Source organism: Hemiscyllium ocellatum, chromosome 29, assembly GCF_020745735.1.
Source record: "Hemiscyllium ocellatum isolate sHemOce1 chromosome 29, sHemOce1.pat.X.cur, whole genome shotgun sequence".
In the NCBI taxonomy this organism is placed as follows: Eukaryota; Metazoa; Chordata; class Chondrichthyes; order Orectolobiformes; family Hemiscylliidae; genus Hemiscyllium; species Hemiscyllium ocellatum.
This window is the reverse complement of record NC_083429.1, coordinates 16673875-16687260: the sequence shown is the minus strand read 5'-3', so window position 1 is coordinate 16687260 and position 13386 is coordinate 16673875. Positions and strand designations below refer to the sequence as shown.

General features: G+C 40.5%; 1 protein-coding gene across 5 annotated transcripts in view; it reads right to left on the bottom strand.

Moving 5' to 3' along the window:
• arhgap32b (Rho GTPase activating protein 32b) overlaps positions 1–13386 on the bottom strand; it is a 574866-nt gene that overhangs the window by 256777 nt on the left and 304703 nt on the right. For all 5 annotated transcript variants that reach the window (XM_060846659.1, XM_060846660.1, XM_060846663.1 and 2 more), the window contains one exon: positions 5330–5414. In XM_060846659.1, the coding sequence (XP_060702642.1) occupies positions 5330–5414 (85 nt within the window). The remainder of the gene's footprint in view (positions 1–5329; positions 5415–13386) is intronic.

The window sequence follows — 13386 nt, the reverse complement described above, 5'->3', positions numbered from 1 at the left end:
GATAGAATAACCCATTCTCATTGAGATCACAGGAAAAGTTAAGATGAAAAATATTGTGGGCCAGTAAAGGTCAGACATTTCAGTTTTAAAAAAACGAGAATTGCGCTGAGCTATATTTAATGTAGGCAACTGAGGCAGGAAATATTGAAGGAAGACACAATTAATTGCAAGATAATCCGAACATATTTCCCCATCCCAGGATAACTTCCCGAAATTAAACTGTCAGCTGGAACAAAATTTATATTATTATTCCTGAGCCCACCAGAGCCTAGTGCTTGTTCAGAGATTGAGTGAGAGTGGCACTGCTTACCCATGACTCCTGAAAGTCACTTAGCAAATTCAATTACGTCTTCCCATGCTCTTTGAAGTGGGTTCCTTAATGAGAGATGCAGCATGGGGAAAAAAGGGATTCTCTGACCCTTCTTCCCCAAACACTCTCGTGTGACCTAAATCCGCCCTTATTAATTCGAATCAAGTGATCCAATGGTGCCATTTGGTACTGGCCCTGCAGTATTCCTGACTGCAGCTACTGCTAACAGTGGCACAGCTAGTTACGGAGAGCAGTAAGTCTCTAATTGGTCAGCAGCTGGAGCATTTCCACACCAAGACTCCTAAATCCCATGAAAGGCCACTGCTAGTCAGCTAATTCTCTAGCAGGCACTCAATTCAAACAATTCTTCCCATGCTCCTCAGAAACTATGTGGGTTTTCCATTGGTTCAACAGGTGGGCTGGACTAATATATCAATTGCATTAAATTCTGCATTGTTTTTCCAAATACATCACTCACTCAGACATACAACAAACTAAGTATCAAAAGCATCTTGATGTCATACAGTGCCTCAGAGATCAGTGCTGTTTGTAACTGATTTTCACAGTGAAGATTGAAATAGTTCTTTGCTGAGAATACCAAATTGAAATGGATGGCAGACTAAAGCCAATCAAATACAGACAAGCCTGGATTTGGCAACTGGAACCTATTTTTAATACAGGAAAATACTACATCACAAGAGTAGCACAGGATAATTAAGATGGCAGTGGCATTACTGAGCAGGACAGGTACATGGATATATGGTAAACAGTTGTTGGAAGCCAGTGGACAGTAGCAGTTAAGGGGAAAGAAAAAGGAAGACCTTCAGCAATTGAATCAGGAGAATAGATAAATTTTAGGCAATGGTTCTTTATGTTATAGAGATTTAGTTTATTCTTGCCTGAGGTTCTGCATACAGACATTATTGCAGTGATATGAGAAATAGCAGGCTTTGTGAATGGGAAATTGTGACTAATTTATTACAGAATTTCAAGGAAGCCTCAACCAGAGTAGATAGAGGGGAAGTAGGCAGATGCATTGCATTTAGACTTTCAGAAGGCACTCATCAAGGTACCTCACAAAAGGTTAATCATAGGGTACGGATCCAAGATGTTGCAGGTAGAATATTGGCAAGGATAGAGAATTGGCCAATGGGTAGAAAACAACAAGTGGGAAATAGTTCTTCTTTTTCAGGTTGTTAATCTAAAATCAATGGGATTCCACAGGGATCAGTGCTGGGACCATATTGGTTTACAACTTAAGTTAATGAGGTGAAGGAAATAAATATACTGTAGCCAAATTTGCAGATGACACAGAAATAGGCAGATTGCATGAGAGATACAAACAACTTTGAGAGATATTGATAGGTTAAGTAAGTTGGGAAAAATGTTGGTAAAGAAGTAATAGAATACTACAGCATGAAAAGAGGCTCTTTGGCCCAAATTGTCTACTCAGCTAGTTCAACTGCCCGGATTTGGTCCGTATCCCTCTAAACCCTTCCCATCCATGCATCTATCCAAATGTTTTTAAAATTTTGAATCCAATTAACCCCCCTCTCCCTGGATCCCATGTGAGCTAACTATCATGGCCAGCCTGCCTTGCAGGACGTTATCAAAGGCCTTACTCAAGTCCAGACAGACAACATCCGCTGTCCTACCCTCATCTATCTTCTTGGTTCCATCCTGGAAAATCTCAAAGATTTGTCAGACATGACTTCCAGCACACAAATCCACATTGAGTATCCCTAGTCAGACCTTGACTGTCCAAATGTTTTCTAAATGTAGCTATGTATCTGCCTCAAACACTTTCTCTGGCAGCCCATTCCACATACACACCACCCTCTGAGTGAAGAAGTTGCCTCTCAGTCCTTCTTAAATTTTACCCCCCTCACTTTGCCCTCTGGTTTTCAATCCCTATTCCTAGGGTAAAAAAAAACTATATGCATTCATCCTATCTATGCCCCTCATGATTTTATATACCTCAATAAGGTCACCCTCATTCACCTACGTACCAAGGAATAAAGTACTATGCTAGCCAACCTCTCCCTATAATTCAGGCCTATTGTTTCTGGCAACAAATATCCTCGTTAATCTTCTTTGCACTCTTTCCAGTTTAACGACGACTTTCCTATGACAGGGTGACCATAACTATTCACAAAACTCCAACAATTTATACAACTGGAGCCTAACGTCCTACTGCTATTCTCAATGCGTCAATCAATGCAGGCCAAATGCTAAATGCCTTTTTCACCACCCTGTCTATCTGTGACGCCACTTTCAAAGAACTATGTACTTGTATTCCTAGGTCCTTCTGTTCCACAACACTTCTCAGGACCTTACCATCTGCTGCATAAGTCCTAACTTGGTTTGACCTTCCAAAATACAATACCTCTCACTTATCTGTACAGAATTGTATTTGCCAATCCTCAGCCCACTTCTCCATCTGATCATTTCCCTCTGTAATTTTTGACAACCTTCCTCACTTTCAATGATACCTCCTAGTTTTGTATCATCTGCAAACTTACTAATCAAGCCTTGTGCATTCACATCCAGATCATTTATGTAAATAACAAAGGTCCCAGCACTGACAAGTGTGGCACACCACGAGTCACAGGTCTCCAGTTCGAGAAACAGCCTTCAACCATCACACTTTGCTTCCTACCATTTAGCTAATTTTAAATCCAATTAGCTAGCTCTCCCAGGATCCCACGCGAGCTAACCTTCATGACTAGCCAGTCTTGCAGGACCTTGTCAAAGGCCTTACTAAGGTCCAGATAGACAACAGCCATTGTCCTACCCACATTTATCTTCTTGGTTTCCTCCTGGAAAAACTCAAAGATTTGTCAGACATGACTTCCTGGATATAAATCCATGCTGAGTACCCCTTGTCAGACCTTGATTCTTCAAAGGTTGGTTGATCCTGTTCCTCAGTATCCTCTCCAATAACTTACCTATCACTGTTGTCAAGTTCACTGGTCTGAAGTTTCCTAATTTGTCTTTGCTATCTTTCTTAAACAATGAAACAACACTAGCCATCCTCCAGTCTTCTGGAACTTCACCAGTGGCTAAAGATGAGGCAAAAATCTCTGAAAGGGCCTCTGCAATTTCTTCCCTCGCCTACCACAATGTCAGAGATGGACTTGATCATGTCCAAGGGATTTATCTTCTTCAATGTTCTTTAAGGCTGCAAACACCTCTCTGGCATTATGTATGCAGTCCAAAATGTCCCACTTGTTTCCCTTATTTCCTTAGCATCCATGATTCTCACCTCAGTAAACACTGAGGAGAAATATTCTTTAAATTCTCCCCCACCTCCTGTGGCTCTACATATAGATGGCTATGCTGACCTTTAAGGGGATCTATTCTCTCCCTAACCACCCTTTTATTCTTAATATAGCTATAGAACCTCTGGGATTATCTTTAGAATCTCTTGGGTTTATCTTTAGCATATCTGTCAGGTCCATCTCATTCCCTCTTTTTGCTCTTCTGATTTCCCTCTTAAGGGTGCTCCTACACTGTTTATAGTCATCTTGGGATTCATTTGAGCTTGATAGCTTAAACCCAAATGTATGTCTACTTCTTTTTCCTGACCAGGGCTCCCTAAACGTGCCAGCTTTTCCCTTTACCCTAACAGGGACATACTGTCCCTAGACTCTTGATATCACATTATGTGGGAAAAATGTGAAGTCATTCATTTCCGAAGGGAGAACATGACCACAGAACTATTTATAGGGAGAAAAATTGCAGAAAACTGCAACACAAAGGGACTTGGGGATACTTGTGGGCAAAACACAGAAATCTAGTACACAGGTGCAGCAGATAATCAGGTAGGCTCATGCAATGTTGGTTTTTATTTCAAGAGGGTTGGAGTATAAGAGTTGGAAAGTCTTACTGCAACTGTACAAGGTGCTGATGAGCCCACATCTGGAGTACTGCTAGCAGCTTTTATTCCATTATTTAAGAAAATACATTATTTCATTGGAGGGAGCGAGAGAAGGTTCACTAGGACGATCCCTGGTACAGAGGGATTATTTTATGAGCAAAGGCTCAAGAGATTAAGATTCTACTCATTGTCATTTAGAAGAATGAGAGGTTATCTCATTTAAACATGTAGGGGGTTTAGCAACATAAATGCTGAGAGGATGGTTCCCCTCATCTGAGTGTCTAGGACAAGAGGGCATAGTGCTAGAATAAAGGAGCACCATTTAAGGTTGAGATGAGCAAGAATTTCTTCTCTCAAGAGATTTGGAACTTCTTGCCACAGATTGCTGTGGGGCAGAGTCCTCGTTAATAATAAAGGTTGAGATAGATAGATTCTTGATCAGTAGGGGAATCAAGGGGTACAAAGGAAATGCAGGAAAATGGATATGACGAATGTCAAACCAGCTATGATCCTATTGAATGGTGGTGCAAGTTCAAGGGGCCAAACTGCCTACTCCTGCTCCTATTTCTTATGATTACATTTCAAGAAGATTATTGGTGCAAAAAGACAGCATGGTCATTTCAACCATGGGTATCAGGACTCCCCAAAAGATAGCAGCTGAATGGGACAAAGTGTTTGCACACTATCGTTGCAACTTTTGGTACTACATTTTTACCTTGCCGAGACAAGCCAAATTCATGTTTACTCTCTCTCTCAGCTGCAAAACAAACTCAGATTATAGTAACTATAATCCAATTCCAATGGATCCACAGCAGAAAATTTTTCCAAAAGTTCTATATCAATTGGCAGTTATTCACTTCATAGCATAAGGGAATGATGGTATTTGGCTAGCACTTGGTTCTGTCAAGATCGTCTCTGATCGTTTATGGTGAGACACAAGTTGATTACAGAATAAAGTATGGAATCTGAAATGTCACAGAATTGCTATTATAAACAGCATCACAATGGTCACAATACAGTGCGATATAATACTACAACTTTCTGACAGAATGTTGTTTTATAATATTGTTGCATAACCATGGTGAGGTATACTAGCGCAACCATGTTTTAGTATATAAGGTATATAAACTGCCACTCACCTGTATGCTGCCAAAGTCAACATTCTCATAGTGGAAATGGGCACATTCTGCCAGTTTGGGAAAGTGACCTTTCGTGAATGCCATCCTGCAACATTGAGAGGAACACGGCATTAATGTTAACCTTCACTTTTACCAGGAACAACTTACGCTTACATAGTAACTCCAACAGCTCTGGTAACATTCCCTTGCTCAGTTGATTTCTACCCTGCAGGTACGAAAATTTTCTTTGTCACAATTATCCAGAAGATAACAGGCAACAGAAGAAATCAGATAAGATTCTCCCCCACTCAAACACAAAATTTCTAAAGCACAAGATTGCCATCCACCCCAAGCAATCATCAAGTGGGAGTAGTACAGTGCAGAATTCGAACTCAGTCTGAAAAACTTAAAAATTGTCAAAAGCTGGTAGTGTGAAATGGGTTGTCAAGAAAGCCCATTTGATTCATCAACATGTTTTAGCCCTGTTTGGAATTTGTGTGACTCCAGTCCCATACTGTGAAGAAGAACTCGATGACCCACCGAAGTAGCCTAGTAAGCTATTCCATAGCAAGTTATTTTAAATGATTCAAGTCAACCTTCTCAGGAAATTTAGACAAAGACAGCAGAAGCACCATCCTCACACCCTAAGAATGGATAGGCTGAGAGTAATGTGAAAAAAAGCAGAAGGTTTTGTAAAGACCTCCTCTAGCTACAGTCATTGTACAAATGGCTCAAGGTTCAATTCCTTTGAATGCACATAAGAGAGTCATGAAAGAAAAGTAATAGAAGATATCCAACTCTTTAAATGAATGTCCCCAAAAGACTGCTTGGGATACTGGGTCAGAAATTGCTGTTTCACTTGTTTCCATTCCCAGTCTAGGCAGGGGCGAGAAGGTTCCTATGGTCTACTTGAGAATCCTAGGACAGAGATGGTCCACACATTTTTTTTCTTGCTGCCTGCTTGCAACCTTTCACATGCTTGCCACCTCACAGCAAAGTTTTAGCAGCAGGAAGTGGCATGCTGAAATTTCAGCAAGTCAGACAGATAGCAGCAAATGAGAGATTAGATGCTAAGTTATCCATGTGTTACACAGAACATAGAACATTACAGCGCAGTACAGGCCCTTCGGCCTGCGATGTTGCGCCGACCTGTCATACCAATCTGAAGCCCATCTAACCTACACTATTCCATGTACGTCCATATGCTTGTCCAATGACGACTCAAATGTACTTAAAGTTGGTGAATCTACTACCATTGCAGGCAAAGCATTCCATACCCTTACTACTCTCTGAGTGTTAGCAACTGTATACTTGGTATACTGTGTACAGCTACTAACATGCTCATTTTCACAATTAGCTTTATATTATACTTACTAAGATGCTTTTCTGAAGTCATAAATTTGACTAAATTCTTTAGTTTTCTTTTAAATTCTACTTGCAGCCCAAAATTCCCAACTGGCCTTATTTTTGTTGTGAATATGACTGCTTTGGCCAGTTTTAATCTGTTACTGCACAGAAAAAGGCCCTTCAGCCCACTGCTTCAACATCAATCAAAAACAATCACCTAACTATCCCATTTTTCAGCACTTGGCCTATTGCTTTGTATGTCTTGGCATTGCAACACCACATCTAAATATTTCTTAAATGTTTTGAGAGCTTCTGTCTTAATCAACTTTACTGGTTGCAAGTTCCAGAACCCCATCACCCTCTGGGTGTAAAAGATTTTCCTCACATTTCCTCTAAATCTTCTGCCCCCTTACCTTAAATCTACATCCACCAGATATTGATTCCTCCACCAAGGAATAAAGGCCTTTCTGTCTACCCTTTTTATGCCCCTCATAATTTCAAACCTCACTATAATGCACTCTCTCAATCTCCTCTACTCTAACAAAAATATCAATCACTTTTCATAACAAACACAGCAGGCAACACTTTGTAAATCTCCTCTGCACCCTCTTCAGTGCTATTACATCCCTCCTATACTGTGATTTCAGAACTGAATACAGTACCCCTAGCTGTGGCCTAAACAACATTTTATATAGTTCCAGCAAAACCTGCCTGCCTTTAAATTGCATTCTTCAATTAATAAAGGCATGTATATACCATGTGCCTTCTTAACCACTTTCTCCACCTGTCCTGATACCTTAAGTCCCTCTGATCCTTAGTGCTTTCCAGAATCCTATTGTGCATCATGCATTCTCTGCCCTTGTTTGTACAACATAAACGGACCGCCTGAAATTTAACTGAACTGAATTTCATTCGCCACTGATCAGCCCATCTGACCAGCCTGTCTATTTCCATTTGTGGTCAAAGGCTATCAGTCTTACTATTTAGCACCTGTCCAAACTTTGTATTGCCTGCGAACTTACTGATTAACCCTCCTACCTTCAAGCCCAAATCACTTAAATAAATTACAAACAGCCAGAGCCCCAATACTGATCCCGGTGGGACCCCACTGGACACAGGTCTCCAGTCAGAAAAACACTCTCAACCATTGTCCTTCGCTTCTTGCCACTTGGCCATTTGTGGATCCAATTTGCCAAATTCTTTTGGATCTCACGGTGTCTTTGATATCAGTCTCCCTTGCGTGACCTTCTAAAACGCTTTGCTGAAGTCCAAACTAACAACATCGAATGCATTGACCTCATCCACACACCAAGTCACTACTTCAAAAAATTCAATCAAGTTGGTCAGATATAGCCTTCCCTTAACAAAAATCATACTGACTACTCTTGATTAATCCCCACCTCTGTAAATAAAGATTACTTCTGATCCTCAGAATTGATACCAATGGTGTCTTCAGCACAGAGGTCAGACTGACTGGCCTGTAGTTTCCTGGTTTGTCCTTTGCTCCCTTCTTGAAAAGCGGAACCACATTGACTTTCCTCCAATTCTACAGCACCTCTCCTGTGGTCAGAGAGGAACTGTAAAACTTTAGCAAGTACCTCTGCTATTTCCTCCCTTGCCTTACTCAACAACCTAGGATATATTTCATGTGGCCCTGGAAATCATCTACTTTTAAACCACTAAAACACTCAATCTCCTTGTTTTCTATGCTAATTTCCTTCATTGTATCACAGAACTTCTCCCCGATTTCTACACCTATATTATCCCTCAAACAACTGAACACTTATCCAAAGTATTCAATCAGAACCCTACTTATATCCTCTTGAACAAGGCACAAATTGTGGTTCTAATGGGCCCTACAGTTTTCCTTATTATATTTTTACCTATAATGTAAAGGACCTGTAAAACAATTTAAGATTTTCTTTCCACGCTGAAGTAGGGTCACTGGACCGGAAACGTTAACTCTGCTTTCTCTCCACAGATGCTGCCAGACCTGCAGCGATTTTCCAGCAATTTTTGTTTTTGTTTCTGACATCCAACATCCACAGATCTTTGACTTTAATGTTTAGGATTTTCCTTTACTTTTCCTGTCACTACCCTGAATTAGCTCTCCTAAGTTCCCTTTAAATTCCCTCTTGCACATTCTAAACTCCTCTAGAGCTCAGAACATAGAACAATACAACACAAGAACAGGCCCTGTCAGTCCACTGTGTCTGTTCCGACCACGATGCTGTTCTAAACTAATTCTACCTGTCTGCACATGGCTTATATCCCTTTATTCTATATCTGGTCACGCCTGCCTAAATGCCTGTTAAACTTGATTATCATATCTGCCTCTACCACCACTCCAAGTAGTACGTTCCAGATACCTACCACTTTCTGTTTAAAAACAAAATTTCCCTTGCAATCTCCTTTTAACTTTTTCCCTCTCACTTTAAACCTATGCCCCCTAGTATTCGGAGGGTCAATGCAGATTCTTCCATTCTGTTGAGATTCTATAAACAGTCATTTTGCACACTTGCCTTTATCAATCTGACCACTGAGTACAGGAACTGGGACATTGTGTTACAGCTGACCAAGACATTGGTAAGGCTATATTTGGAGTACTGTATACAATTGTAGTCACTCTGCCATAGGAAGGATGTTATTAAACTGAAAAGGGTGCAAAAATGATTTACAAGGATGTTATTGAGGCTGGAAGGTTGATAGGGAGAGGCTAGATAGGCTGAGACTTTTTTTTCTGAAGCGGAGGTGGTTCAGGAATGACCTTTTAGGGGTTTCTAAAATGAAGGGCATAGATAAGGTGAATAACCAAGTTCTTTTCCCTAACGCAGGGGAATCCAAAACTACAGGGCATAGGTTTAAGGTGAGAGGGGAACGATTTAAAAGGAACCTGAGGGATAACTTTTTCTATGCAGAATGGTGCTCTAAGGAACGAGCTGTCAGAGGAAGTGATAGAGGCAGATACATTACAACATTCAGCAGACATTCTGACAGGTACAGGGATAGGAAAGATTTAGAGGGATATGGCCTAAATGCTGACAAATCGGACTAGTTCAGTTTAGTAAACTTGGTTGGCATGGACCAGTTGCACCAAAGGCCCATTTTTGAGCTGTATGACTTTATATCTGTATCACTGTATAATGGGTATTTGTAGAATCTAGAGGACAATACAGAATAGGTGACAGGTTTTAAGACTACGTCTATGCTGGCTCTTCAGACAGATTAATCCCATTCACTTGAGCATTTCCCTTAACCTGGCATTATTTTCTTCTTCAAGTATGAATTCAATTTTCTTCCAGAAAATATTACTAGATCAGTACTTGATATCTTATAGTATCTTATTTGAAAACATTTTCCAAAATCTGTCAAGAAGTTGTGTAAAATAGCTCTCAGATCATCTCTGGCTCTTTTGTCAATCACATTAAATCTGTGCCTCAAGTTATCAACTCTTGAATCACTGAAAATGGTTTTGTGTTTACTCAATGTAAAACCTTCATGATTTTAAACACCCATATCAAATCTCAAAGAACAATACAGCACGGAACAGGCTCTTCGGCCCACCAAGCGTGCAGTGATTCCCAATTCTTATTTAGATCTGCTACTTATTGCCCAGAAATCAGTTTAGCTCAGTTGGCTGGATTGTTGGTTTAGAGAAAATGAAGGCTGCAGATGCTGGAAGCACAGCAGGTCAGGCAGCATCCAAGGAGCAGGAGAATCGATGTTTTGGGCATAATCCCTTCATCAGGAATGCAAAGCAGAGCAGTGAGATACCAACAGAATGGGTTCAATTCCCATCATCGGTTTGAGGTTACCACAAAGGACTCTTCTTCTCAACCTCTCTTCCCTCGCCTGACCCTCAGGTTAAATCACCACCAGTAACCTCTCTGTAATGACAGCGCAGCCCTATGGTCTGGTAAGACCTTGGCGACACAATACAATAATACTTACTGCCAATAAGCAGTTTCTATCCTGCTCTTCGCTCTTTGTTCATCTGCCTATCAAGATACGCCCTAAACGTATTTAACATACCTGCTTCCACCACCTCTGTTGGCAGTGTGTTCCAGACACCTTCCACCCAGAATATGAAACATTTTCTCACACTTCCCTGCTAATCTTTCCCCCTCTCACCTTGAACCCCCTGCAGCTGACCTTTATACCCTGGGAATAGCCTCTGACTATCCAACCTATCCATGCCTCTCATAATTTGGAAGACTTCTTTCAGGTGCACCCCCCTCCCCTTTAACAAAACTCAACTGAGTTGGTGAGAGATGACCTTCCCTACACAAATCCAGGTTGCCTATTACAAACAAGTACATTAACTCACAAATGTGAATAAGTCCTGTGTCTCATTATCTCCTCCAACTGCTTGCCCACCACTGATGTTAAGCTCACTACCTGAATTATGTTTGTCTCCCTTCTTAAAAAAAAGAACAGCATTGACTGTTCTTCAGTCCTCTGGAACCTCACGAGGCCAAAGAGGATGCAAAGGTATCTGTTAAGATCCCAGCTATTTCCTCCATTGTTTCCCACAGTCTCCAGGGATGGATCCCATTTGGAGTCTTTTCTATCTTTATGCATTTCAAGACATCCAATAACACCTCCTTTATTATGTTGACCTGCCTGAGAATATTCACACTCCCTTCCCTAACCTCAACATCAAATCCCACTCTTTGGTGAATACCGACGTAAAGTAGTCATTAAGGATACCACCATTTCCTCTTGCTCCACACATAACCTCCCTTACCCTATCCTTGAGTGGGTCCATTCTTTCTTTCTTTCACTATTCTCTTGCTCCTAACATATAATTAAAATGCTTTGGTTCGCCTTAACCCTGCCAGCCAAGGATATTTCAAGGCTTCTTTTAGCCCTTTTAAGTCCCTGTTTGAGCTCCTTCCTACTTTCTGTGTATCCAAGAATTTTGTCTGCTTTTAGTTGCCTAGACCTTAGGTATTTTGATTAAACTAATAATTTCCCCTGTCATCTGAATCCTGCCATTCCTGTCCTTAATTTTCAGAGGAACATGACTGTCCTGCACTCAAATCAACTGGTGTGGATTTACCCTCAAGCAGCCATTTCCAAACCACATGCTCCAATTTTTCCCTAATTTTGTTATAGCTGGCCTTCCCACATTTTCACACCTTCATCCAATGTTCACTCTTGTCCTTATCCATAATTATCTGAAAATTTACAGAATTATGGTCACTGTTATCAAAGTGCTCCCCCCATGAAACTTTGATCACCTAATGGAGCTCAAATTTCATCTGAATCTTTGCTCTAAGAATAGCAATCCCAGCTTTATATTAGATTAGATTACTTACAGTGTGGAAACAGGCCCTTCGGCCCAACAAGTCCACACCAACCCGCCGAAGCGCAACCCCTTTGCCTAACACTATGGGCAATTTAGCATGGCCAATTCACCGAACCTGCACATTTTTGGACTGTAGGAAGAAACCAGAGCAGACACGGGAAGAATGTGCAAACCCCACACAGACAGTCGCCTGAGGTGGGAATTGAACCCAGGTCTCTGGCACTGTGAGGCAGCAGTGCTAACCACTGTGCCACTTCTCCAATCTATCCACTTAATGTTAATGCTTCTACTCTAGTCTCAACCACTACAGTAACTCTTTTCTACATCCTCACCAGATGGTAAAAGCTACAAAGAGAGAGAGCAGGAAGAAAGCATGTCAGACTTCAAAACCAACAAAAATATTTACAATTCTATTAGGAAAAAAGATGATCAGGAAGAATGCAGATTTCTACAAAAATAATAGTGGTGACACTGTCAAAGAAAGTAATAAAATGCCCAGATATTTTTAATAATTACTTGGTATTAGTAAATACAATTGAGGAGCAGATCAGCATGCCAGAAATCCTAGAGAAACGAACATTACATCAGAGACAGGACTTACATCGCAGAAAACAACGGAATCCAAGGCCACACTTTTAGTACGAGCTTTATTTCAGTTCACCATACGGCTTAATACTGTCAATCCAATGCTTACTGGCTCTTCACATTTATACAACCAAATCACACCCAATTAACCCTTAATTAAATTTTAAAAAACTAAGAACTGCAGATGCTGGCACTCAGAAATAATTTTGGTCTAATAACCATTCTGAAGAAGGGCCACTGGACCTGAAATGTTAACTCTACTTTCTCTCCAGATGTTCCCAGAACCATTAAGTTTTTCGAGCAACTTCTGCTTTTGTAACCCTTAATTAGTATATTCTTCACCAGTTTCTTCGTCCTTCTAGATTTCAGGCATCCCTTTATCTTATTTGATGATAACAGAAAGACTCAACAAAACTAACAGAAAGAAAGTAATAGTAATGTAGAAAGGAATGGCACTGAAAAGGGACTAAACCTGAAAACTGGATGGTTCTCATCCCAGTATTTTAAAGAAAGTATGAAATAGCATTAACAACGTCCTCTCGCTAAATTTGGAAACTTTGTTTAATTTGAAACCATTCCTTTAGAATGGAAATATATATCCATCACCCCGCTATATTAAAAAAAAAGAGGAAAAGCAGAAAATTACACAACTGTTAGCCCAATATCTGGCATTAAGAAAATATTGGAAAAATAAGGAAAGGGCATGTAAGCACCTGTGAAACTTTAAGCTGATCAAAGAGAGAGAATAGTTTGTAACAGGTTGGTCACACCTGATAAACCTGATTGAACATTTTTGGAGCAGTGACTGAAGTGAAGTATGGGTATGCTTCCAGAT